This window comes from Natrix helvetica, assembly GCF_964273705.1.
Source record: "Natrix helvetica genome assembly, chromosome: 12".
In the NCBI taxonomy this organism is placed as follows: domain Eukaryota; kingdom Metazoa; phylum Chordata; class Lepidosauria; order Squamata; family Natricidae; genus Natrix; species Natrix helvetica.
In genome coordinates this window covers 8,966,246-8,987,781 of record NC_138556.1, presented here as the reverse complement: position 1 = coordinate 8,987,781, position 21,536 = coordinate 8,966,246, and the positions used below count along the sequence as shown (strand labels likewise).

Genomic DNA, 21,536 nt, shown 5'->3' with positions numbered 1-21,536 from the left:
CAAGCCACTCCCACAAAGCAGGCCACACCTACAGAAGAGGTTCTAAAAAATTTTGAAACCCATCACTGGTTCTACTACTAGCTAGGAGACCTAAGGCAAAACAACGTATCTGGAGACAAGACGTCTTTGCATCCCGGATGCTGGATATTTGAAGGCAATCCATCAATCTCATGCACTGCTTTCAAAGAATTCAAATGCATTTCCCAAATCTATCATCGTGTCTCAATTATTCTCTAAATAAGCAACTGTTATTATGAGATCATAGTAGAGCACTGATCCACCTAAACTGGAAGGAAGGTGGTGGAGAAACAACATGCAGAACTGGAGAAGAGCAACTTTGAAGAACATCATGCCTTCAAAATCTGAAGGCCTGGTTTGGACAAAACTCAACAGCACTTTTTCGTGCGGTTGTTGATAAAAATAGCATCGCCAACATCCAATGATGGATATGGCACAAGAAGAGACTGCTTCACACCTTCTAAGTTCATGCTGAAGCTCCTAGTCTCCATATCACTGATCTTTTTCAATCGAGAACAGAGCTGGAAGGGACCTTGGAGGTCTTCTAGTCCAACTCCCAGCTCAAGCAGGAGACCCTATAGTAATGATGGTTAAAGTTTTTCTAAAGGTGTGCCAAAATTGTGTGCATGCACTTGATAGCCCCCCCCCCCGTGCGAGCAACCCACCTGCACATGCGCGAGCGACTCCTGCGCACGGGGGGGGGGATTTTCACTCTCCCCAGGCTCTGGGGGTTTTCCCGAAACCTTCTATTCCTTTCTACTTCTTTTTCTTTCTTTCCCCTTTTATCTCCCTTCCTTCCTCCCTCCCTCCCTTCCTTCCTCCCTTCTCTTCCCTTCCCTTCCCTTCCCTTCCCCTCTTATATAGCCCTCCACTCATCACACCTGCATTGAGAGTCTTACAAGGAGGCATAATCAGACTTGCAGGAGTGATATCAAAAGATCAGACTGGGAAACTAAATTTATGAAAGCTCCTAGTATTTTTCCTATAGAGATCCAGTAACAGAATCTTGTAAACCTGAATCCCCTCTCCCCCTTCCTGCTTTTATCCTTAAGAGAACTAAGCAGGGTCAAGACTTTCTATTTTTTTCTTGTTCTGGTCCTTTCTGAGTTTAGTTTCTATTCTTTTCTTTATTATTGTTTAAATATTCTTTTTTTTAAAAAAAATATTTTGCAGTATATGGGATCTCCCCTCAGGTACGAGCAAGTCGGATGGTAAAAATTATATTTTATTAACTGTAGTGCTACTATTACAAGAGGTAACTTTTAAAATAAGCAAATTATTTCCATGTACAATCAGCAATAAAAATACATTAGATTAATTGCATTCTAATTTATAAATATATAGATATATTTATATATTTATTTATATTTAAACATTTAAGGATACTTCATACCAAAAGGCAGCACTAACATGCAATGAAATAATATAAAGACTCTACAAGGTTGTACTTTACAATAGTGCCTAAGATTTTAATTTCCAAAGTAAAAAAAAGAAAAGAAAAGAAAAATTCAGTGTGTAGAAAACCATAATAAAATACGGTTACCGTCAATAATTACATTGAAAAAGCTTGAAATCACAACGTGGAATATATTTATTTCAAAAAGAGTCTCTAGAAAAATAAACCAATGATTCCAGATTGCACTGTAGAGAGTGATCATTAAATGCACACGAGAGAGGCAATTACTGTAGCTGTGTTATAATGCTTTTGTACACCATCCAGAAGGAAAAAAACCATGTGTCTGTGCAAGTACTTGGGCAAAGTTAATGGACAAGAAACTCACAAGAGCATCTGGGATCCTTCCTTATTTGTATTACTATTTGCCAATAGTGAAATATTTGCCTGAAACCCCCCAAAACAGAGATGAATTGCTAAATTGAAAAAAACGCAACCCTAAGTCATGTGAACAAAGACTAAGAGACAAGGGGGGGGTATTGCAAGGAGAAACTGCCTTCATCTAGCCTTCAACACTCTCAATGAAAGTATTTTCTGAGAAATTTGGAAAACAGTCCTAAGGGAAGAAATATAAACAATGTCAAATGGCTTCAGGACTTCATTTGCAAATCCGTTCCCTAACCTCAGTATCTCTTTGGATGGACTGGAGTTTGGCTACCTGAAAATACTTTCACGATGGTCTTTCATTCTTCGTCTGACTCTTCCAGATGTTTTGGGCCTCAGTTCCCAGAGTTCCTAGCACAACCACCAAAGGAGTAGGATTTATGGGAAATCATGTCCTAACCCATCTGGAAGATCACCAGACCGCTGGAAAGATCTTGCAGCTGATTGGACCAAATCTGTTTTGAAAAAAAACAATCAATTTTGAATTCGAAGGAGCAGCTCAACAAAACCATCTTGTGGTGGGGGTGGGGAGATCGCTTGGTTTCCTTTCTTTAAAGGAAGGAAAAATTCCAATTTCCCCCATTTCAATTCTGGCAAGTGCCCCTCCATCCGTGTTATGAGTCAACATTCAGAGTGTCAGAATTTTTAGCCTCGGTTCATCCATAGCTCAACAGGTCTTCTGGGACACTTTAATGGTGACCGTCTTCACTTCGGTGTATTCTGAGAGAGCATATTCTCCTCTGTAGAGGAACAAAAAAATTGAGTTTTAAGATACAAGTACTGCAGCATGCAAAAAAGTCACTCTATATTTTCTCCTCACAACCGTAATGTACTAAAGATCAGGGTTCCAAGAAACGCCCCCAATGAAAGAAGACTCCATGGCTTGAAGTTCCCCAAAGTTCCTTTTATTAGAGGTGTAATAGGTGTGGAAACCCAAAGATGAAAGTTTTCCAGCTTTTCCCCACCCAAGTGAAAGCTCAAGTCCCTGTCCAGCACCCACATTTCTTCGTTTGTTTGTTTGTCAGCAAGTACAAGGAAATGCATGAAAACACATGAAAAATGACACAAATAAATGGATATAAATAAGCCAAACATAGCCATAAGCACATAAAAAGAGTACATATAAATGGGACAGTAGGACAGGGATGGTAGGCACACTGGTGTGCTTATGCATGCTCCCTTAGAGACCTTTAAGAAATGCGTAAGGTAAAAGGTACATGGTGGGGGGGTTTACAGGAACTAACAACAGGATCTGGTAGGATGTTCCACACATTTACTGTTCTATTGCTGAAATCATTTTTCCTGCAATCACATGTCCATCACATGGTCCAATCAGGCACCGTCCCAACTGGAGATGCCTTCCAGTCACGCCACTCCATGTGCAGAGAAAGATGTCCTTGACTCTCTGAGAAAGGAATGTTATTTTGACTCTATATATATGTGTGTGTGTTATGTGTATGTGTGTGTGTGTGTGTGTTGTATTTGTGCTGATAAATAAATAAAGGGAGACTAGTATACATCTATTTCAAGCTATTTAGCTCTCATCAGCTAGCCGTACCCTTACTGGGATTTGAACCTGGGCTGTGTTACATATTAGGCAGATTTGTTAGCCACTAAGCCACAGGCTCTCCTCCTTATCAGCTGAGCCAGGGAAATAGGTATGTATTTTGTGTTACAACCCCTGCTAATTATATATAACTCCTTTGAGACTCCTTTGAGCCAAGAACAATTTTTGAACATTCGAATATATATATATATAATTTATTTATTTGTGTTACAACCCCTGGTATGACTAAATATGGGAGGAAGGTCACTACTCCCTCTTTCTGTCCTTCGGCTTATCACAGAAGACCATGCAGGCATCCCTTTATTTATTTATCAGTACAAATATAACACAAACATATATATATATATATATATATATATATATATATATATATATATATATATATATATATATATGTGTGTGTGTGTGTGTGTGTGTGTGTGTGTGTGTGTGTGTGTGTGTGTGTGTGTGTGTGTGTGAGTGATATATATATATATATATCCCATACTCCATATAATCGCCGCTCCCATTTTCCCACAGCAGTAAATGTGGCAGGCGGAAGGCCCAATGCAAAAGATGGCTTCCAGGCCTGACACTAAGCTTAAAATGCCACTCATGATTATAAGACGGTAACCTTTCCAGAAATGGCATGAAAAAGCAGATGAGCTTTGGATGACAACCCTTCAGAACCAAAGAGGAAAATAAACTGTCTTGGTGTCACACTTCAACTCCTTTTGTTTTCAGAACACCTGAGGGTCAAATAATGGTGGTGTTCTTCAAAATCTATCTCTATATCTGACTTTTTGTCCCAGAACAAAAACAAAATGGAATCACAAATGTCCATTCTCTGACACTGAGATGCATGCACATGTTACATGTAGGCTTAACACACTAATGCACACTTTCAGCAGCGTCCCCTGGAAGACTCCTTTGAGCCAAGAACAATTTTTGAACATTCGAATTATATTTAAGTTTGTAGGGTGTAGGAAATCATTCTAAAAACCTTGGCTTGTGCATCCCGGCGCCAAATATGATTAGCTTTAAAATTCATACATGCCTCGGAATCCACCTGTGTGAACATATGCCTCCCTAAATTAACTTCCTTCTCCTTGGTTTTCTCCTGATGTTCCCCAGATGTGGGGTTGTCAACTCCCAGGATTCTTGGCAATGGTTATGGCTCACAAGGAAATGCAACAATCCCAATTCACAGATCTGAAAGGATCCAATTAGGGGCAATTGCTTTAACAACCTTTTTCTCTTAAGTATTACTGGTACCTTATATGATGACAAGGAAGAGCCTTTTCTGTTTATTAGTTGTTTGGAGAACATGTATCACGGTGAATAATATGGTAATAAGTTTATTTCCTGCCTTTATTACTGTAAATAACATTGCGTGTGTGTCTGTAAGAGAGGGAAGGAGGGAGGGAGGGAGGGAGGGAGGGAGAGAGAGAGAGAGAGAAAGAAAGAAAGAAAGAAAGAAAGAAAGAAAGAAAGAAAGAAAGAAAGAAAGAAAGAAAGAAAGAAAGAAAGAAAGAGAATATGAATTTCACGAGAAGAGCACTCCACTCCTCTGCTCCCAATAGAATCCCTTATGCCACCAGGCTCCAAATTTTGGCCTTGGACAACATGGAACTACAATGCCTATGGTCTGACCTAAGCATAGTACACAAAATTGTCTGCTACAACATCCTACCTGTCAACGACTACTTCAGCTTCAACCACAATAATATACAGGCAAACAATAGGTACAGACTCAAGGTAAATCGCTCCAAACTTGCTTGCAGAAAATACGACTTCAGCAACAGAGTGGTCAACGCCTGGAATGCTCTACCTGACTCCCTTGTTACATCCTCAAACCTTCACAGCTTCAACCTTAAACTGTCTACCGTGGACCTCACCCCATTCCTAAGAGGTCCCTAAAGGGGGTGTGCATAAGTGCACCAGTGTGCCTTCCATTCCTGTCCTACTGTCCCCATCTATTTGTACTCATTTCAGGTGCTTATGTCCACGTTTATACTTATACCTGTTACCTTGTACCTGTTATCTTGTACGTGTTTGACAAACTAAATAAAATAAAATAAAAATAAATAACATTTCAGGCAGTCAGCAGCAAGTTATGCTCTCCTTTAGGATCCATTCTATCCTCCATTCTCAAATTCATCTGTCTGTTTGTCTTCCTGTCTATCTGTTGTCTGTCTCCATTCACTCATTCACCTACTTACCCAGCCAGCTATGTACCTACCTACACTTCAAATCAGTCTTGGACTTTTGTTGAAGCCTGTCTCCTGTCTAGAGAACCCCTTTAGTTTTCTTGGAAAATTTGAGAAGTGGCTTGCCATTGTCTCTTTCCTAGGGCTGAGAAAAAAGGACTGGCTCAAGGTCCCCCAGTTGATTTCATGGTCCAGTTTCTAGCCAGGTGCCTTAGCCAAACTGGCTTTCAAACGATATCTTTAGGAGCTTATCATTTTTTCTGTATATTACTTTGGTGAAATGAAGGATGGGATGCAAATAAAAATGCCACCCTAAGGATCAAAGGCTTAGGACCTACGTACAGGTTAATGAGAAATAATTCACTTTTTTTTGGGGGGGGGGGAAGATCGGCATATGAACAGCTCATCCAAATTGCAAGGTTCAGAGGCACATGAGAATAAGGAACACCAGATGTCCAGGCAAGGCAACAAAACCCTCTAAGCCCACGATGGCGAACCTATGGCATATGTGCCACAGGTGGCACACGGAGCCATTTCTTAGGGCACGGGAGGCATTGCCCTATCAGCTCCAGCATGCATGCATGCGCTGGCCAGCTGATTTCAGCCTTCAGTTTGGGCCGTTTTCAGGGAAGCCTCTGGAGGGTGAAAAACAACCCAATGTGCAAACTGGAAGTTCGAGAATGGACTCTCCGGTTGGCGTGTTGGGCTGTTTTTCTCCCTCCAGAGGCTTCAGGAGGATTCTCTGAAGCCTTCAGAGGAAGAAAAACGCCCCTATGGGCAACCCAGAAGTTGGAAAATGGGCCATTTGCAGCCTCCGGAGGGCCTGCGGGGTGGGAGAGAGGCAGTTTTCACCCTCTCCAGGCTCCTACAAAGCCTCCTGCCACTCTCCAGCTTAATTTTCTTCAAAAACAAAAACCAGACTTACAATTCTCGGCCGTTTCCTGACATTTTAAAACCGCCGAAGGGAGCTTGTGCAAAGAAGGAGTTGTAGCAATTGATCCTGTGAAAAACAAAGAGATGAATAATACAGCTCTGCTGCTTGGAAAGAGCTTACACTCTAAGCCAAGCCTTGGTGTGCTTAACTATGTTTTCCTGAAGGAACCACATCTGGAAACATACTTAGACACAGCCAAACAAGCTACAGCATGGCTTAGTGTGTTGCACTCAGAGGTGGATTGCAAATCCTGGGGCTACCGGTTTGCTCGTCCTTGTGCGTGGGATGCTTCTGTGCATGCGGGCAGGTGGGTGGGCGGAGCCTCCCACCGCCACCACTACTGGTTCGCCTGATCCTGGAGCAATCCACCTCTGTGTTAACCTTACATCCCTATTCTTTTATAAGTATTAACTAATATAAATTTATTTCATGTATTAACTAGGCCAGGGGTGTCCAAACTTGGGAACTTTAAGACTTGTGGACTTCAACTCCCAGAATTCCCCAGCCAGCCATGCTGGCTGGGGAATTCTGGGAGTTGAAGTCCACAAGTCTTAAAGTTCCCAAGTTTGGACACCCCTGAACTAGGCAAAACAGCTTAATAATAGCAGTAGTACTTTACTGACATTGCACCTTGTACAGCAAAATTAAATGCCATCTTCAATGTACATAAAAATTAAAACACAAAAACACATCCTTCACATTCTATACAATTGAATCGAAAACCCTTGATATTGCATTAATACAATAGATTATTGCATACAGTAGTATTCAACATAGTTACTGCCCTGGGATCGAAGCTGTTTTTCAGCCTATTTGTCCTTGCTTTTATTATCCTGTACCGTCTGCCAGATGGTAATAGTTTTTTAAAAAAAGGGTGCCCAGGATGAGATGGATCTTTAAGGATGTTTTGAACTTTATTAAGGCAGCGGGAGCTATAAAGCTCTTCCAAAGAGGGAAGAGGGCAACCCATGATCCTCTGGGCAATGACGTTGACCCTCTGGAGCGCTGTCCTATCTGCCACTGTGCAATTGGCAAACCATAGACAGGTGCAGTAAGTTAAAATACCCTCTATGGCGCATCAATAGAAGGTCACCAGCAGTTTTCTATTCGGTTGTTGTTTCTAGAGAAGTCTCAGATAGAATAATCCCTTTTGACCAGTGCTGCAATGTGAGCGCCCCAGGTCAGGTCCTCTTTTATGATAACACCCAGAAACTTAAAACTGTATTCTAAGGTTAGAATAAGGAGGACGGGACAGGGACATAATTTTGTCTATGATCCTTGAAAACCAGAGGTAGTATTCAGCCAGTTCTGGCCGCTTTTGGCAAACCAGTAGTGGAAATTTTGGGTAGTTCGGAGAACCAGCAAATACCACCTCTGGCTGGCCCCGCCCCCATCTATTCATTGCCTCCCAAGTCCCAGTTGATTGGCTGGGTCTTCTTCTGTTGCCCTGCATAGGAGAACAGAGCTGGAAAGCAGGTTAGTGGGTTGGGGAGAGAACGGAGATTTTGCATTATCCTTCCCTGGAGTGGGGTGGAAATGGAGATTTTACGGTATCCTTGCCCTGGAGTGGGGTGGGAAGGAATGGGGATTTTGCAGTATCCTTCCCCTGGAGTGGGGAGGGAATGGGGATTTTACAGTATCCTTCCCCTGCCATGCCCACCAAACCACACCCACCATGCCCACAGAACCAGTAGTAAAAAAATTGAATCCTACCACTGCTGCAATCAGATTTAACTGTAATTACTTAACGAAGTGACTTTCTGCAGAAAAGGAAAAAAATTGCCCCTCACCAGACAGTGCCAGATTGTAGTGCTGATGCTAATGTCAAAGCTCTATCCAAGTTCTTCGTAAACACCGCGGCTGTGAGTCCATATTCTGTATTATTGGCTCTCTGTATGACTTCTTCTAGGCTTTTAAACTTTGTGATGGGCTGCACAGGTCCAAAAATCTATTGACATCAAAATCACGGCCATCAGAAGATGAATAAATTGAGTTACCTAAAGGATTGCCTTTTATACCCAGGATATTCAGGAATCACATCGTGCAGCATTCCCACATTTAACATTTTTATTGGGTTATAAGATAAAAGAAATGCAAAATACAAAAGTAAATAGGAAATAGGAAAATGGTGGGGAGGAAGAAGGGGAAGAGAGGGGAGGGCGGATAAGAGAAAAAGAAACTCTCTCTGTTGCAGCGAAGTAAGGCATTAACATCAAATCACAACTATTTGATTTTTCGTAATAATACAAACAAGCCGTTTCTATGAGGAGCTATCAATCTAATCAATAAAACCCCAAATCAAAGTTTTATTCTTTTCCACTTCAAGCACTACGTTCAGCAGTGCTTTCCATGCAGACACAAAAGTACTGATATTCTTTTCTCTAACCAGAATGGTTAGTTTTGCCATTTCAGTCAACTCTTTTCAACTTCTGCAACTATTTGTCCAAACATTGTGTGGCATTCCCATCTGGTATACTTCAGTTGTGTTCTCACAACTGGACAAAATTCTGTGAACTGAAGTTCCAAAACATTTTGGAAAGCACCTGGCGAGAAACACCTAATATTTTACTTTGATCCACATGCCTCTTTACTTTTTTTTTTTTTATAAAGGGTGAACGGCCACAATTAGGAACAAAAATGGGTTCTTTGTTAACCACCCCAAATATACATCTACAATTGTCCTTGTCACTGTGTGTGAGTTGGGAGGTAACATAAATGTGTTTAATAGATAAATAAATACCTCCTCTTTGGCAATTCGCATGTTGTCTGTGACTTCTGAAAAAATGGTGGGTTTGATGAACAGACCACAATCGCCCATCGCTAAACCGCCACATTCCAGCTTGGCACCTTCTTTCTTCCCGCTTTCGATCAGGTCCAAGATCTTGTCAAACTGCTGCTGATCGATCTATCAAAATAAAGATACAAGTTCTTTATCGAACTAGAAATGGATGGTAATAGTGTAACACACAGATCAACATGGGGCTTATTTCTCATCCATGCTTTAAGAGAGTCTTCCTCATGGAAAACATAACACACCTAACATTTAATAATTATTTTTAAACAGCGGGGACAGAGAATTAAATGATACAGAACATTTCTGTCCCCAGCAATTCATAGGGTTATCAGTGCATCTAACATAGATGTTTGTGCGGGTAAGATTATCACTCCTGCTGTCAAGCAAAACCAAGCATTTAATAGTGAGTGCCATACCATGTGCAGGAATCACACAAGTGGCAAGAAAATAGGGGCAGTCAGGCATAACACAGGTTATGTAGACAGTAAACACAGGGTCAATCAAAATGGACTCAAATGTCTCTACACCAATGCACAGAGTATGAGGAATAAACAGGGCGAATTAGAAATTCAAGTAAATGAGGGCAGATACGATATTGTTGCCATTACAGAAACTTGGTGGGATGAAACCCACAAAAGGAACATACAAAGAAGAGGGAGTCAAACTATTCTCCAAGGCACCTGAGTGTAGAACAAGAAGCAATGGGTGGAAACTAATCAAAGAGAGAAGCAACTTAGAACTGAGGAGAAACTTCCTGACAGTTAGAACAATTAATCAGTGGAACAAGTTGCCTCCGGAAGTTGTGAATGCCCCAACACTGGAAGTCTTTAAGAAGATGTTGGATAGCTATTTGTCTGAAACGGTATACGGTTTCCTGCCTAGGCAGGGTGTTGGACTAGAAGACCTCCAAGGTCCCTTCCAACTCTGCTATTGTATTGTATTGTAATATTATATTTAAGAGAGCCAATTTGGTCTAATTGTTAAGGCTAGAAACTGGGAGACTGTGAGTTCTAGCTCCACTTTAGTCATGAAAGCCAGCAGGTTAACTTTGGGGGGCCAATCACCAGGAGATGGCGAGTTCTAGTTCCAACTTAGCCATGACAGTTCTTCCAACGTAATATAATACCTGTGGTCCCTGCTCCGTTTGGAAATCAAACGGGTCTCCCACGAGTCGCTTCTTTGCATATTCCACGCTGCGTTTGACAAATTCTGGGTATATCTGCTCTTCCACAAAAACACGCGAAGCCGCTGTGCAGCATTGACCTTGGTTGAAGAAGACACCCTGGTGGGCACAGTCCACAGCTAAGTCCACTGGAAAGATGTCCGAGAGAAAGGAGTTAAAAATATATTAGCGCAGGCAGCTGCAATATCCCCAAACTGCTTGATACGGGTAACTTTTCCCCCTTTGTAGCATTTTAATTGGTGTCTTTACAAGCAGAATTTGGGTTTGCAGGTATGGGATCTATTTTACTATTTTCTATTTTAGAAATAGGGGAAACAAAATAAAGAAGAGATGTTAAAAGAGATAAGTAAATAGTGGGACTAAGTTGAATATTATGATGCTAACATTGTAGAATTAATATGTGGAGTATTATTATGTTAAAGATTGCAGAAGCAATATTAATTTAATGAAGGATGTTGTGATGTTGATTATTGTTTAACATAGATATTTATACCCAGACAACACACAGTTGAACTGAAGGTGGAATGATGATATTAATTTTTTTTTAATTTTTTTAAAAAATTAGATTTGCACAGCTTTGAAGAAAGAGTAGGCACTTTTCCCATGGGAGACCCAGTTTGATTTAGGGGTTGAGGACACATTAGAAACCAGGAGACCAGGAGTTCTAGTTCTGCCTTAAGCATAAAACCAGCTGGATAATTTGGAGCCGGTCTCTCTTTATCGGCCCCAGGAATATGGTAATGGCAAGCCACTTCTGGAAATGTTGCCTAGAAAATTGCAGGAACATGTCCAAGTTTGGAGAAGCATTTTGATGAAGTGCAGGAGTTCCTAACCCCTGGGGACTGGTACCGGGGCTGCGGCAAGCTAAAAACCAGACCACGCAAACAAATGAAGCCTCATCCGTGGGATGCAGGCAACACATGAAACCACACCCTCTCCAGTCCATGGAAAACCCTTTCTCCACGGAAAACCTGTCCCTGGTGCTCCAGAGGTTGGGAACTGCTGGTGTAGTGGTTAAGATACCAGATTAGAATCAGAAAACTCTTGAGTTCTAGTCCCATCTCGGGCATAGAACTAGCTGGTGACTTTGGATCAGTCGTTCTCTCTTAGCAACCACAATTACTTCTGAAACTTTGCCAAGAAAACTGCAGGGACCAAATGGGCATCAATACTGACTGAAAGGCATAATATCTATATCCCAGGGACGTGCAGTCAGGTGAGGCAGGGGAGGCAGAGCCTCACCGCTCTCATCATGAAAAGAAAAAGAAAAAGAAAAGGGAAAAGGGAAAAGGCACAACTAACCTTCCTGAGTCAACATGAAGGGGACCGTGGAGCACGCTCTGGCTCGCGCTCCACGGTCCCCTTCATGTTGACTCAGGAAGGCAGGGAATCGGACCACGTGTGCAGGAGGCTGAGGCTGCCTCAGCCTCCTGCACATGTGGTCCCATTCTCCGCCTTCCTGATGATGTCACCAGCCTCACCAGCCATAAACCTCACCGCACGTCACTGCTATATCCTATGGAGACATAGTTCCTCCATTCAGAATTCTGAATAGGATTTTTATGTATCCATCTTTGGCTGAGCAGCCACATTACAAAATTCGGAAAAAGGTGGTTTTTTCCAACCATGCTTCACTTTGTGACAATGAAAACATGCAAACTTTGGGGACCGCCTATGTAAACGCGAACACAACCAACATCTTCTGCATCCTTAAATTGAACTTCTAAGGCAGCATAGATCCATCCTATACTCACTGCAAAAGAGTACCACAGCCAGTTTGGTCTAGTGGTTAAGGCACCAGGCTAGAAAATGGGAGACAGTGAATTCTAGTCCCGCCGTCAGCATAAAAACTGGCTGGGTAACTTTGGACCAATCGCCTTCTTTCAGGCAAACCCACCTCACAGGGTTGTTGTGGTGGGGACAATAGGAGGAGGAAGGTATGTTGGTTATGTTCAATGCCTTGAATTATTTGTAAAAATAATAAAGGTAAGAGACAGATGGATGGATGGATGGATGGATGGATGGATGGATGGATGGATGAGATAGATAGATGAGATAGATAGATAGATAGATAGATAGATAGATAGATAGATAGATAGATAGATAGATAGATAGGATATGGTAGGTAGGTAGGTAGATAGGTAGATAGAAGAGATAGATAGATAGACAGATAGAGTGATGAAGTAGACAGACAGACAGACAGATGAGGTAGGTAGGTAGGTAGGTAAGGTAGGTAGATGAGATAGACGGACAGACAGATAAAATAGATCAGATAGACAGATAGATAGATGAGATTGGTAGGTAGATAGACACACAGATGAGATAGATAGATAGATAGATAGATAGATAGATAGATAGATAGATAGATAGATAGATAGATAGATAGATAGATAGATGATAGATAGATAGATGATAGATAGATAGATAGATAGATAGATAGATAGATAGATAGATAGACAGACAGACAGACAGACAGACAGACAGACAGACAGACAGACAGACAGACAACCCTAAAGTCCGAATAATCATGGGTTTTTTCTCTCTCCCTTTTTCACCTGCCCACACTATTAACCCCTCCCCACCCCAACAATACAGCTTCCCAGCTTCTGCATGCTATTTTGAAAGACCAGGAGAAACACAGGCTAGCGGTAACAGAAATTTCCCAATCGGATCTCACTCACAGTCAGCATCTGCGCAGACAATGCAAGGATTTTTCCCGCCCAGCTCCAGAGTCACTCTTTTGAGATTGCTTTTCGAAGAGGCTTCTTTGATCAGCTTTCCAACCTGCACAAAAAAAAGGGGGGGGATGTCTTAGCCTCTGCCCCACAAAATTGAGAGAACCTTGTTCTGAATATTTTGTTCAGCCAGAGAAACCGCTATTTAGGAATTTGCTAAGATTGTTTTCAAGAACAGCTGACATCCCCCAATATATTGATATTTATGTCTGACAAAGGCTATGTACATTTCCTAATATTAGGCAGAATCGACCTGAAAACTATTTTTGAACTTCTTGAAGAGAAGGATTTGGGGATGGGGGGGGGGTACCTGGAGTCTTCCAGTACTTGAGAGAGTGTCAAGGAGAATAGGGGATTGACTTATTTTCCAAAGGGAGAGGACGAGAAATAATGGGTGGAAGATTGTTAAAGAGAGATCCAACCTAGAAATAAGGAGAAATTTTCTGATGGAGAACAATTAATCAATGGAATAGCTTTCCTCCAGGAGTTGTGAATGCTCCTTCACTGGAGGCTTTCAAGAAGAGACTGGACAACCATTTGATCAGGATGGTATTGTATTTCCTCTTTTAAAAATTCCTTTCATATAAATCACCTTCAAAGCGCTCCATGGCTCAGGACCTAGTTACCTGCGGGATCGCATCCTACCCCATACATCCCTGCGACCAATTCGCTCTCACAGAGAGGGACTCCTCCGGGTACCATCCACCAAACAATGCCGGCGGGCGACGCCCAGGAGTAGGGCCTTCTCTGTGACGGGCCCAACCCTCTGGAACGACTTCCCCCCCGATATTAGAATCATTGCTGATCTCCGCTCCTTCCGTAAGAAACTCAAGACCCACCTGTTCCAATTAGCTGGCCTGACCCAATCGCAATCATAATCATAATCATAACTTATTCCCCGACCCTCCTGGCCGGTATTTTAAATTTTAAATTTTGGGGTATTTTAATTGGTTTTACTTATTAGCTTATTTCATGATCATTGTACAGACTTTTTGTTAATTTGTTTTTTCTGTGATTTTGTACTTTTGTTGTCTATAGTGTATTTTATTCCTGTCTGTACACCGCCCCGAGTCCCCTCGGGGAGAGGGGGCGGTTTATAAATCGAATAAATGAAATGAAATGAAATGTTATTTACAAGAAGAAGAAAAAGAAATGGAAGGAAAGAAGGAAGGAAAGAAAGGAAAGAGAGAGGGGGGGAGAGAAAGAAAGAAAGAAAGAAAGGGATTTTTTGCATCATAGCCTAACATGGCTCTCTCTTATAATTTATAAACCATTAAAACTGCATTATAATTCAGTTGTTCATTTTATACATTCTGTTAAGATACGTAAAAGGAATGAAAAACATTCCTGAAGATAAAACACATTGTGTTCCACAGATGCTCCTAGTCCAAGCAGAAATGGCATGCACCCTTTTGGAATGTTTGATTGCATGTTCCATGCTGGATGAGCTGAGCTAGCTGGCTGCCTGAAGTCTCAAAAATATTAAGCAGGAGCAGATTCTCACTTGGGAGAAAGGTAGACATCCCAGAGAAGGAAAGAAGGAAGGAAGGAGGGAGGAATAAAGAAAGAGAGAGAGAGAGAAAGAAAGAAGGAGGGAGGGGGAGGAAGAGAGGGAGAGAAAGAAAGAAAGAAAGAAAGAAAGAAAAAGAAAGAAAGAAAGAAAGAAAGAAAGAAAGAAAGAAAGAAAGAAAGAAAGAAAGAAGGGAGGGAGGGAGGGAGGAAAATTTGCAAACATTCCTAGCCACCCGAAATCCAAACATCCATGTCAACTCTGGTGTTTGTATTAGACAATTAAACCCATACATGGCTTCTCAATGAGATCCTGGACATTTGCTTGCCATCTAATGATTGCCTTGATAATAATTGCCTCACAATCAACACCCCAGAATCAGGGGGACGGGGGACGGACTCTTTCGCAACCATCAAAGTTTCAACCATTAGATGGTGCTGCTGCATGCCAAGATCCCCCACCGAAAGGCAATGCCAGACCTTTGGTGCTGACAGCAATTTCTCATAATTACAAGCAGGCATCTCAAGCATGCCAGAAAGCCCAGAACAGATGGGAACTGACAGGAGGCTGGCAAGGACATTAAATCCTCAACTCCAAACACTGCCAAGCGGAGAGTGGATGAGGTTTCCGGATGGGGCGTTTGAGAGCCCATCCTTCTCAGAGCCTAAGTGAACCTGAATAAAACCAAATAACCCGAATAAAACCACAGGTGTCAGCTGATCTGCAGGTAGATTCAGTTAAGCAGAAACTTGACGATGCGAATAACCTCTTCCTGCATCCAATGCCAAACATTTTGGAGAGATGATTTCCCATAAAGGGTGAAAGAACAGACCAAACGGGCTCTCCTGATGCAAAACAGCCTTAAGGTAAGAGTTTCTGGCAAGGTACAACAGGCCCAGGTGGGTTTCTGATTTTCCATTCTTTAACAGCAACGGGCTTGATTTATTTCTCACATTCGTCATTTCTTTATAATACTTAAAATATAAAAAAGGTGAGGAATCTGTATTGCAACCATCTGTAACCGACTATCTGGAAATACTTGCAAATATATGCCTCGGAAATTTTTTTTGTAGCTCTCCTGGAAAATGGAAGTATTTTGTAGATTGAAGCTTACAGATTAACAGAGTTGGAAGGGGCCTTGGAGGTCATCTAGTCCAATCCCCTGCCCAAGTAGGAGACCCTACACTATTTCTGACAGATGGCAGTCCATCTGTCTTCTTGAAAGGTTCCAGGGATGAAGCTCCCACAACGTCTGAAGGCAAATTCTGTTCCATTGGTTGATTGTTCTCACTATTAAAAAATTCCTCCTTATTTCCAGGTTGAATCTCTCCTTGTTCACTTTCCATCCATTATTCCTTGTCTGGCCTTCGGGTGCCTTGGAAAATAGCTTGACCCCTTCCTCTCTGTGGCAACCCCTCAAATATTGGAAGACTGCTATCCTGTCTCCTCTTCACTAGACTAGCCATGCCCAATTCCTGCAACCTTTCATCATATGTTTTAGCCTCCAGTCCCCTAATCATCTTGGTTGCTCTTTTCTGGACTCTTTCTAGACAGGACTCTCAACATCTTTTTTTTATAGTAATGGATCCAATCCAATTAATGGATTGTGGCGGAGCAAAAGAGATGTGAAACTATAAACATCCCCATCACTTACCTCTGTTGAGCCTGTGAATGCTATCTTGTCAACCTTGAGATGCATGGAAAGAGCAGCTCCTGCCGTAGGTCCATATCCAGGCACAATGTTCAGTACCCCTGGAGGGAATCCTGCCTAAAAAAAAACATGTTTTGAGTTGCAATTGGGGAGGGGGGCTTCTTCTCAGCACTTCTCTAAAATGAACTGTTAAGAAAGGAGCAGAAGAAAAGGGGATGTGGCAACAGACTAAGGGTGAAATGCTACCGGTTCGGCCGAATCGGTATTTCTGACGACCAGCTGTGACACGCGATTTATATTAGCTAGAATCATCAGATTTCCTGCTTTCTAGCTAATCTAAATCGCCTGTCACAGCAGATTCCCCTCCCCCCGCCAGTGTTCTACTTATCTTTGTAGGCATACTCGGTAGCAGCTCTGCTCATGCGCAGAGGTAGCGTGCGCGCACACACACATTGCTACCAAACCGATAGCAATGGCAAGTTGATTTCACCCCTGCAACAGATCTATTTGCTAAAGCTACTATTAACATTTTTTTTGGAATTCTGTATTTGGTTATCTGGAGCTCAAGATGGTTAATAAACTCAGATGGGTTTGTTGAATCCTTGTAGCTCTCTGAACTTGGTGCTTTTTCTTGCAGACGTTTCACCACCAAGTTAGGTAACATCATCAGTGTTGAAGGGAGCAGGCTTTGCACTTATTTTATTTGCTAGTGGATTGACCTATTGGCGGAAGTGCTCTTAGCGGTTCCTTGATTAAATTGTTGTTTAGTGTTTGTTTGTGTGTGTTGGTAATTCCTTGATTGGCATATTGTTTACTTGTTAATTAGTGTAGTACTTTTGGGTGTTAATCTCTGCTCCTATGGGTGCTGACTGCTGGAGAAGGAGGTGTTTTGGTCTTTTTTTTTTTTATCGTCTCTCTTGAATGATGTGCACTTGTTGCTTAAATCTATGTTCCTGTCGATGGCCAATTTGTCTGAGTGCCAGACCTCGGTAGGATTTACTTTTCAGTAGGCGTATGTCAGAAAAATGGATGCCATTGAATCTGTAATGGTATGTGGGGAATGATCTTGAGAGCGAGCTGGGCAACCATCATGCAAAAAAGGTATCTCGGCCCACAGAAGAAAAAAGGGGCATGAGAAGCATCCCAGAAGAGACCCTCCCTAGTTTTCTAGAAAATAAAAGTAAAAAAGAAAAGAAAAGAAGGGCTTTTAAATCTTGCAAGATTCTATTAATGCAATCTTACAGTAAAAGGTGATGTTAGTAATACTCAACGGTTTTTGCTTCTTCTCTGCACTACCTCAAAAGGCTGGTATTCATTTTGCTGCTCTCAAAGCATTTCTCCTTCCCTTTAACCTTCCAGAAAACTAGGGAGGATCTCTTCTCTTACCCCCAGCTCGGACTCCTTGATTTATTCGTGGCACTTACCTCCTTGACTAAAGAGCCCAGGTGGAGGGAGGTGAGGGGTGTCTGCTCAGCAGGTTTCACAACTAAGGTGTTGCCACAACACAAAGCTGGGGCCATCTTCCAGATCAGCATCAGCAAAGGAAAATTCCACTGAAAGAAAGAAGAATATTTTATTTGACGAAGTGTGGTTAGACACACAAGGAAATTGTCTCCAGCACAGAAACAAACAACAGTGACCCAGAGATGGTGAGAAGGACATCCCTACCATTTTTCAGTTCCCGTTTTGATGCTCCTCCTAAAGAGCTGGAGAACTATGGTTACTCCGAGATAAAATCAAATCTGTCAATTAAATAACCACATAAACTCCCTTTTTATCACCCTTAATTTGGTGTACGGTTGGGACAACTGGATGGAGTTGAGCATTTACTGGCCAGATGCCCTTCCTGATGCCTAAGTGAGTTCACAGCAGATATGTTTTTTTCTTTGCGCTTAGAAGATAAACATCTGCCACTCCCTAGAATTGAACTCTCAACCTTCCAAGTGGGAGGAGAGCGTCTTCACCCGTACCCCACCACATCGCTCAGTTAAATAATCACCATAATCAATAGTATTTACTACTTAAGTTAAATATTCTACAGGTTAATATCCATGCTTCTTATGACATAACATGTTATAGAATGTGGAATTTATGCATGTTCTAGCAGGAGCACATCCTTTTTATTATGGTGCGATACTTTATCCCACCTCTAAATGTCGCTGTGGGGCTGTGTACACCGATTTTTAGCTATAACTGGAGGAGGGACATCTGAGAACTGCTAAATTTCGGCTGGTAAACCCCGTTTTAAAAAGATTTTTTTAAAAAACAGGGAAGAGTTACCGTTGAAAGGTTTGTCAAGGAGAAGCACACATAAAGGTGACTTCCTAGACACAGCTGTGCGGTTTTCTTGATAGCATTATAAAAATTTCTGCAATTAACTTATTTCTTTAAAACTAGGTCTCCCACTCAAGTACTAACCAGATCCAATCCAGCTTCCTTTTTAAAAAAAACAAAAAAAAACCAGCTAAAGTCAGCTATGCGCTGGCACGTGCACAGAGGAAGAAAACAATGAGAAGCCAAAAAGGTCTAAAAATAAGATTCAGCCTTGCATGTGTTGGCCAAGTCACTTCCAAACAGCAGTGATTAAATTGCGCTTTGCTTAAACGCAGGCAGTCCAGAGACATTCATGGAGAGTTGTGCAAGTTGCTTGCAAAATCACATTTCCCCAGGGACCACTCTGATCATGCCCAGAGAAACAGCTGAACTGCCCTTTTTCTGGGTGATAAGAGAAACATAGCATAATTTTCTGATGATGGGACAAATTTGGGATTCCCTCCCACTGAAGATATAGTATAGTATAGCCTTTATTGTCATCGTACATCATGTATACAATGACATTGCTTTTAGCCTCCCTGGTGCAATCCATGACAAAAAATACAAACAACATACATAGTATAAAGAATAATCCCCATGCAAGGAATTAGGGGGGAAAAAGAAAAGAAAAAGAAAAACTAGTCATACATTTCCAAGTAACTCCCCACGTGTATAGACTAGTTTTTGCCTACGCCCCATTGCCATTGCCTTCTTGCTAGGACTGAGAGAGAGTGACTGGCCCAAGGTCACCCAGCTGACTTCGTACCTAAGACAAGACTAGAACTCACAATTTCCTGGTTTGGGTGCAGTGGCTAAGCCTGATGCCTTAATCATCATACCAAATTAGCTCTCTGGAAGCCATACAACAACTCATCATCCAGGTCGTGGTTATCCCAAAGTTGCTTTTTCAAGATGCAACTGGACTTTGATTTTCTTTGAAGACGTTTCACTTCTCATCCAAGAAGATGCTTCCGAGCCGAAGAAGCTTCTTGGATGAGAAGCAAAATGTCTTCAAAGAAAAACACGAAAGTCCAGTTGCCTCTTGACAAAGCACCTTTGGGACACACATTGACTCTAATTCTAAATTCTAAAATTAAGAAAGATATTAATTTTAATAGGGGGGAGGACCCAGCATTCTTGCAAAATGGACCCAGCAAACTGTTCTGAACATACAGTATTTGGATTGTCCGTAACATCTTGTAAACTTCTCCTATCAGTGGAATCTCTTTTTTTGCCTAGATAAAATAGGCCTTGTTTTTATTTTCCTGGAGACATCAGATGCCGTATCTCGTCAAGTTTTATGCGATCCTGGCTAAATCCCAGCAGTGGTAAGGAAATATCCCAGAGTAGTATTTTATTCTGACAGCTGTGTAAACATTCTCAGCCTAGTTACGAATCATTTTCTGCCAACGAAAATACCTGCTGTAGATTAAGGAGAGGTAATTGCTAGCGGCAATCTTCCCCTGCAGGGTAATCAACAGAATGGACCATGATACGCTGGGATTAACCATTATGTAAAATAAACTACAGAGGCCACCGCAAGCCACCCCAACATTCCTGCTGTGGCATAATTAACTGGGAGTTTTCATCATGCAGAAGGGAGAACCAAGGCCCTCTGGACTTAGGACATATTTTGTATCGTTTCCATCAGATCTGGATACAGGAACTTCCCCCCCCCCCCAAAGGAACAGGAGAAGTCCAACTACGACAAGTCTATTGCAACAGCAAAATATGGGCAGTTTGTGTTGGGGAGGATGTCTGTTTACATTACTCTTAAATACAGGCTGGGTGAAATGCAACGTCACTTGTTTTTCTCTTAGCAAGGTGGCTGAACCTAGATCCTGTTCTGACTTAGGCTTCCTGAGACAGTACAAAGCACATGCTCCGTCCCAAAAACCCTCTTTTCATTTCAAGAGCTGTGAATTATGTTCATTCACAGTCCGTAATGAGTCACAAATAGTTTGTAAAGAGTCCGACAGAAGTCTTCCAAAGTCTTTCGGGATGAGGCTGATAAGCACCCACCTTTATCTCCCTTGAAACGCTGCCGAAGACCTAATTGCCAATTAGCTTTGCAAGGCCACACGGAGCACAGAATCAAAATGGAGCTTCAGAATTTAAACCGACCTGAACAAACAAAGTTGCTTCCTGCAAAGGCCTTCAGAAGAGCAGTCAGGGTTGATCTCCTCTAGGACTGACCGGTTGGATCGCCTTGCAGTCCAAGGGACTCGCAGGAGTCTTCTCCAGTACCATCATTCAAAGGTCTCCATTCTTTGGGACTCAGCTTTTCTTATGGTCCAACTTTCACAGCCATCCATTGCAACTGGGAAAACCATAGCCTTGGCTATACGCACTTTTGTTGTCAGGGTGATGCCTCTGCTTTTTAGTATGCTGTCTAGATTTGCCATAGCTTTCCTCCCCAGGAGCAAGCATCTTTTAATTTCTTGGCTGCAGTCTCCATCTGCGGTGATCTTGGAGCCCAGGAAAATAAAATCTGTCACTACCTCCATTACTTCCCCATCTATTTGCCAGGAATTGAGAGGACCAGATGCAATGATCTTAGTTTACAATCTTAGACATTTTACAAGTCCCATGGTAGCTCTGAATGTCCTATTAATATTTGGGCAGTCACTGGGTAACATTTAGCAGAGGAACAACTCAACCTTAATAGATGCCAAATTCTTGGGGTAAACCAGGCATTGTAGAAGTGGTCTTCAAAACTCAAGTCCCCCTGAAATCATGCTCAACTCTTGGTGAGTTCATGGACACCTCTGATTTCTAACTGTTCAAGAATCCTTTTGCTTTTCA

General features: G+C 41.9%; 1 protein-coding gene across 1 annotated transcript in view; it reads right to left on the bottom strand.

Moving 5' to 3' along the window:
- Nucleotides 1-1,229: 1,229 nt before the first annotated feature.
- The window catches only part of ALDH1A3 (aldehyde dehydrogenase 1 family member A3), a 50,079-nt gene continuing 29,772 nt past the window's right edge, over nt 1,230-21,536 (bottom strand). The window contains exons 6-13 of the mRNA XM_081964965.1: nt 17,843-17,971; nt 16,422-16,535; nt 13,204-13,306; nt 10,466-10,650; nt 9,286-9,450; nt 8,336-8,493; nt 6,537-6,611; nt 1,230-2,595 (exon numbers count right to left, since the gene is read on the bottom strand). Of these exons, the coding sequence (XP_081821091.1) occupies nt 2,523-2,595; nt 6,537-6,611; nt 8,336-8,493; nt 9,286-9,450; nt 10,466-10,650; nt 13,204-13,306; nt 16,422-16,535; nt 17,843-17,971 (1,002 nt within the window). The 3' untranslated portion in view covers nt 1,230-2,522. The remainder of the gene's footprint in view (nt 2,596-6,536; nt 6,612-8,335; nt 8,494-9,285; nt 9,451-10,465; nt 10,651-13,203; nt 13,307-16,421; nt 16,536-17,842; nt 17,972-21,536) is intronic.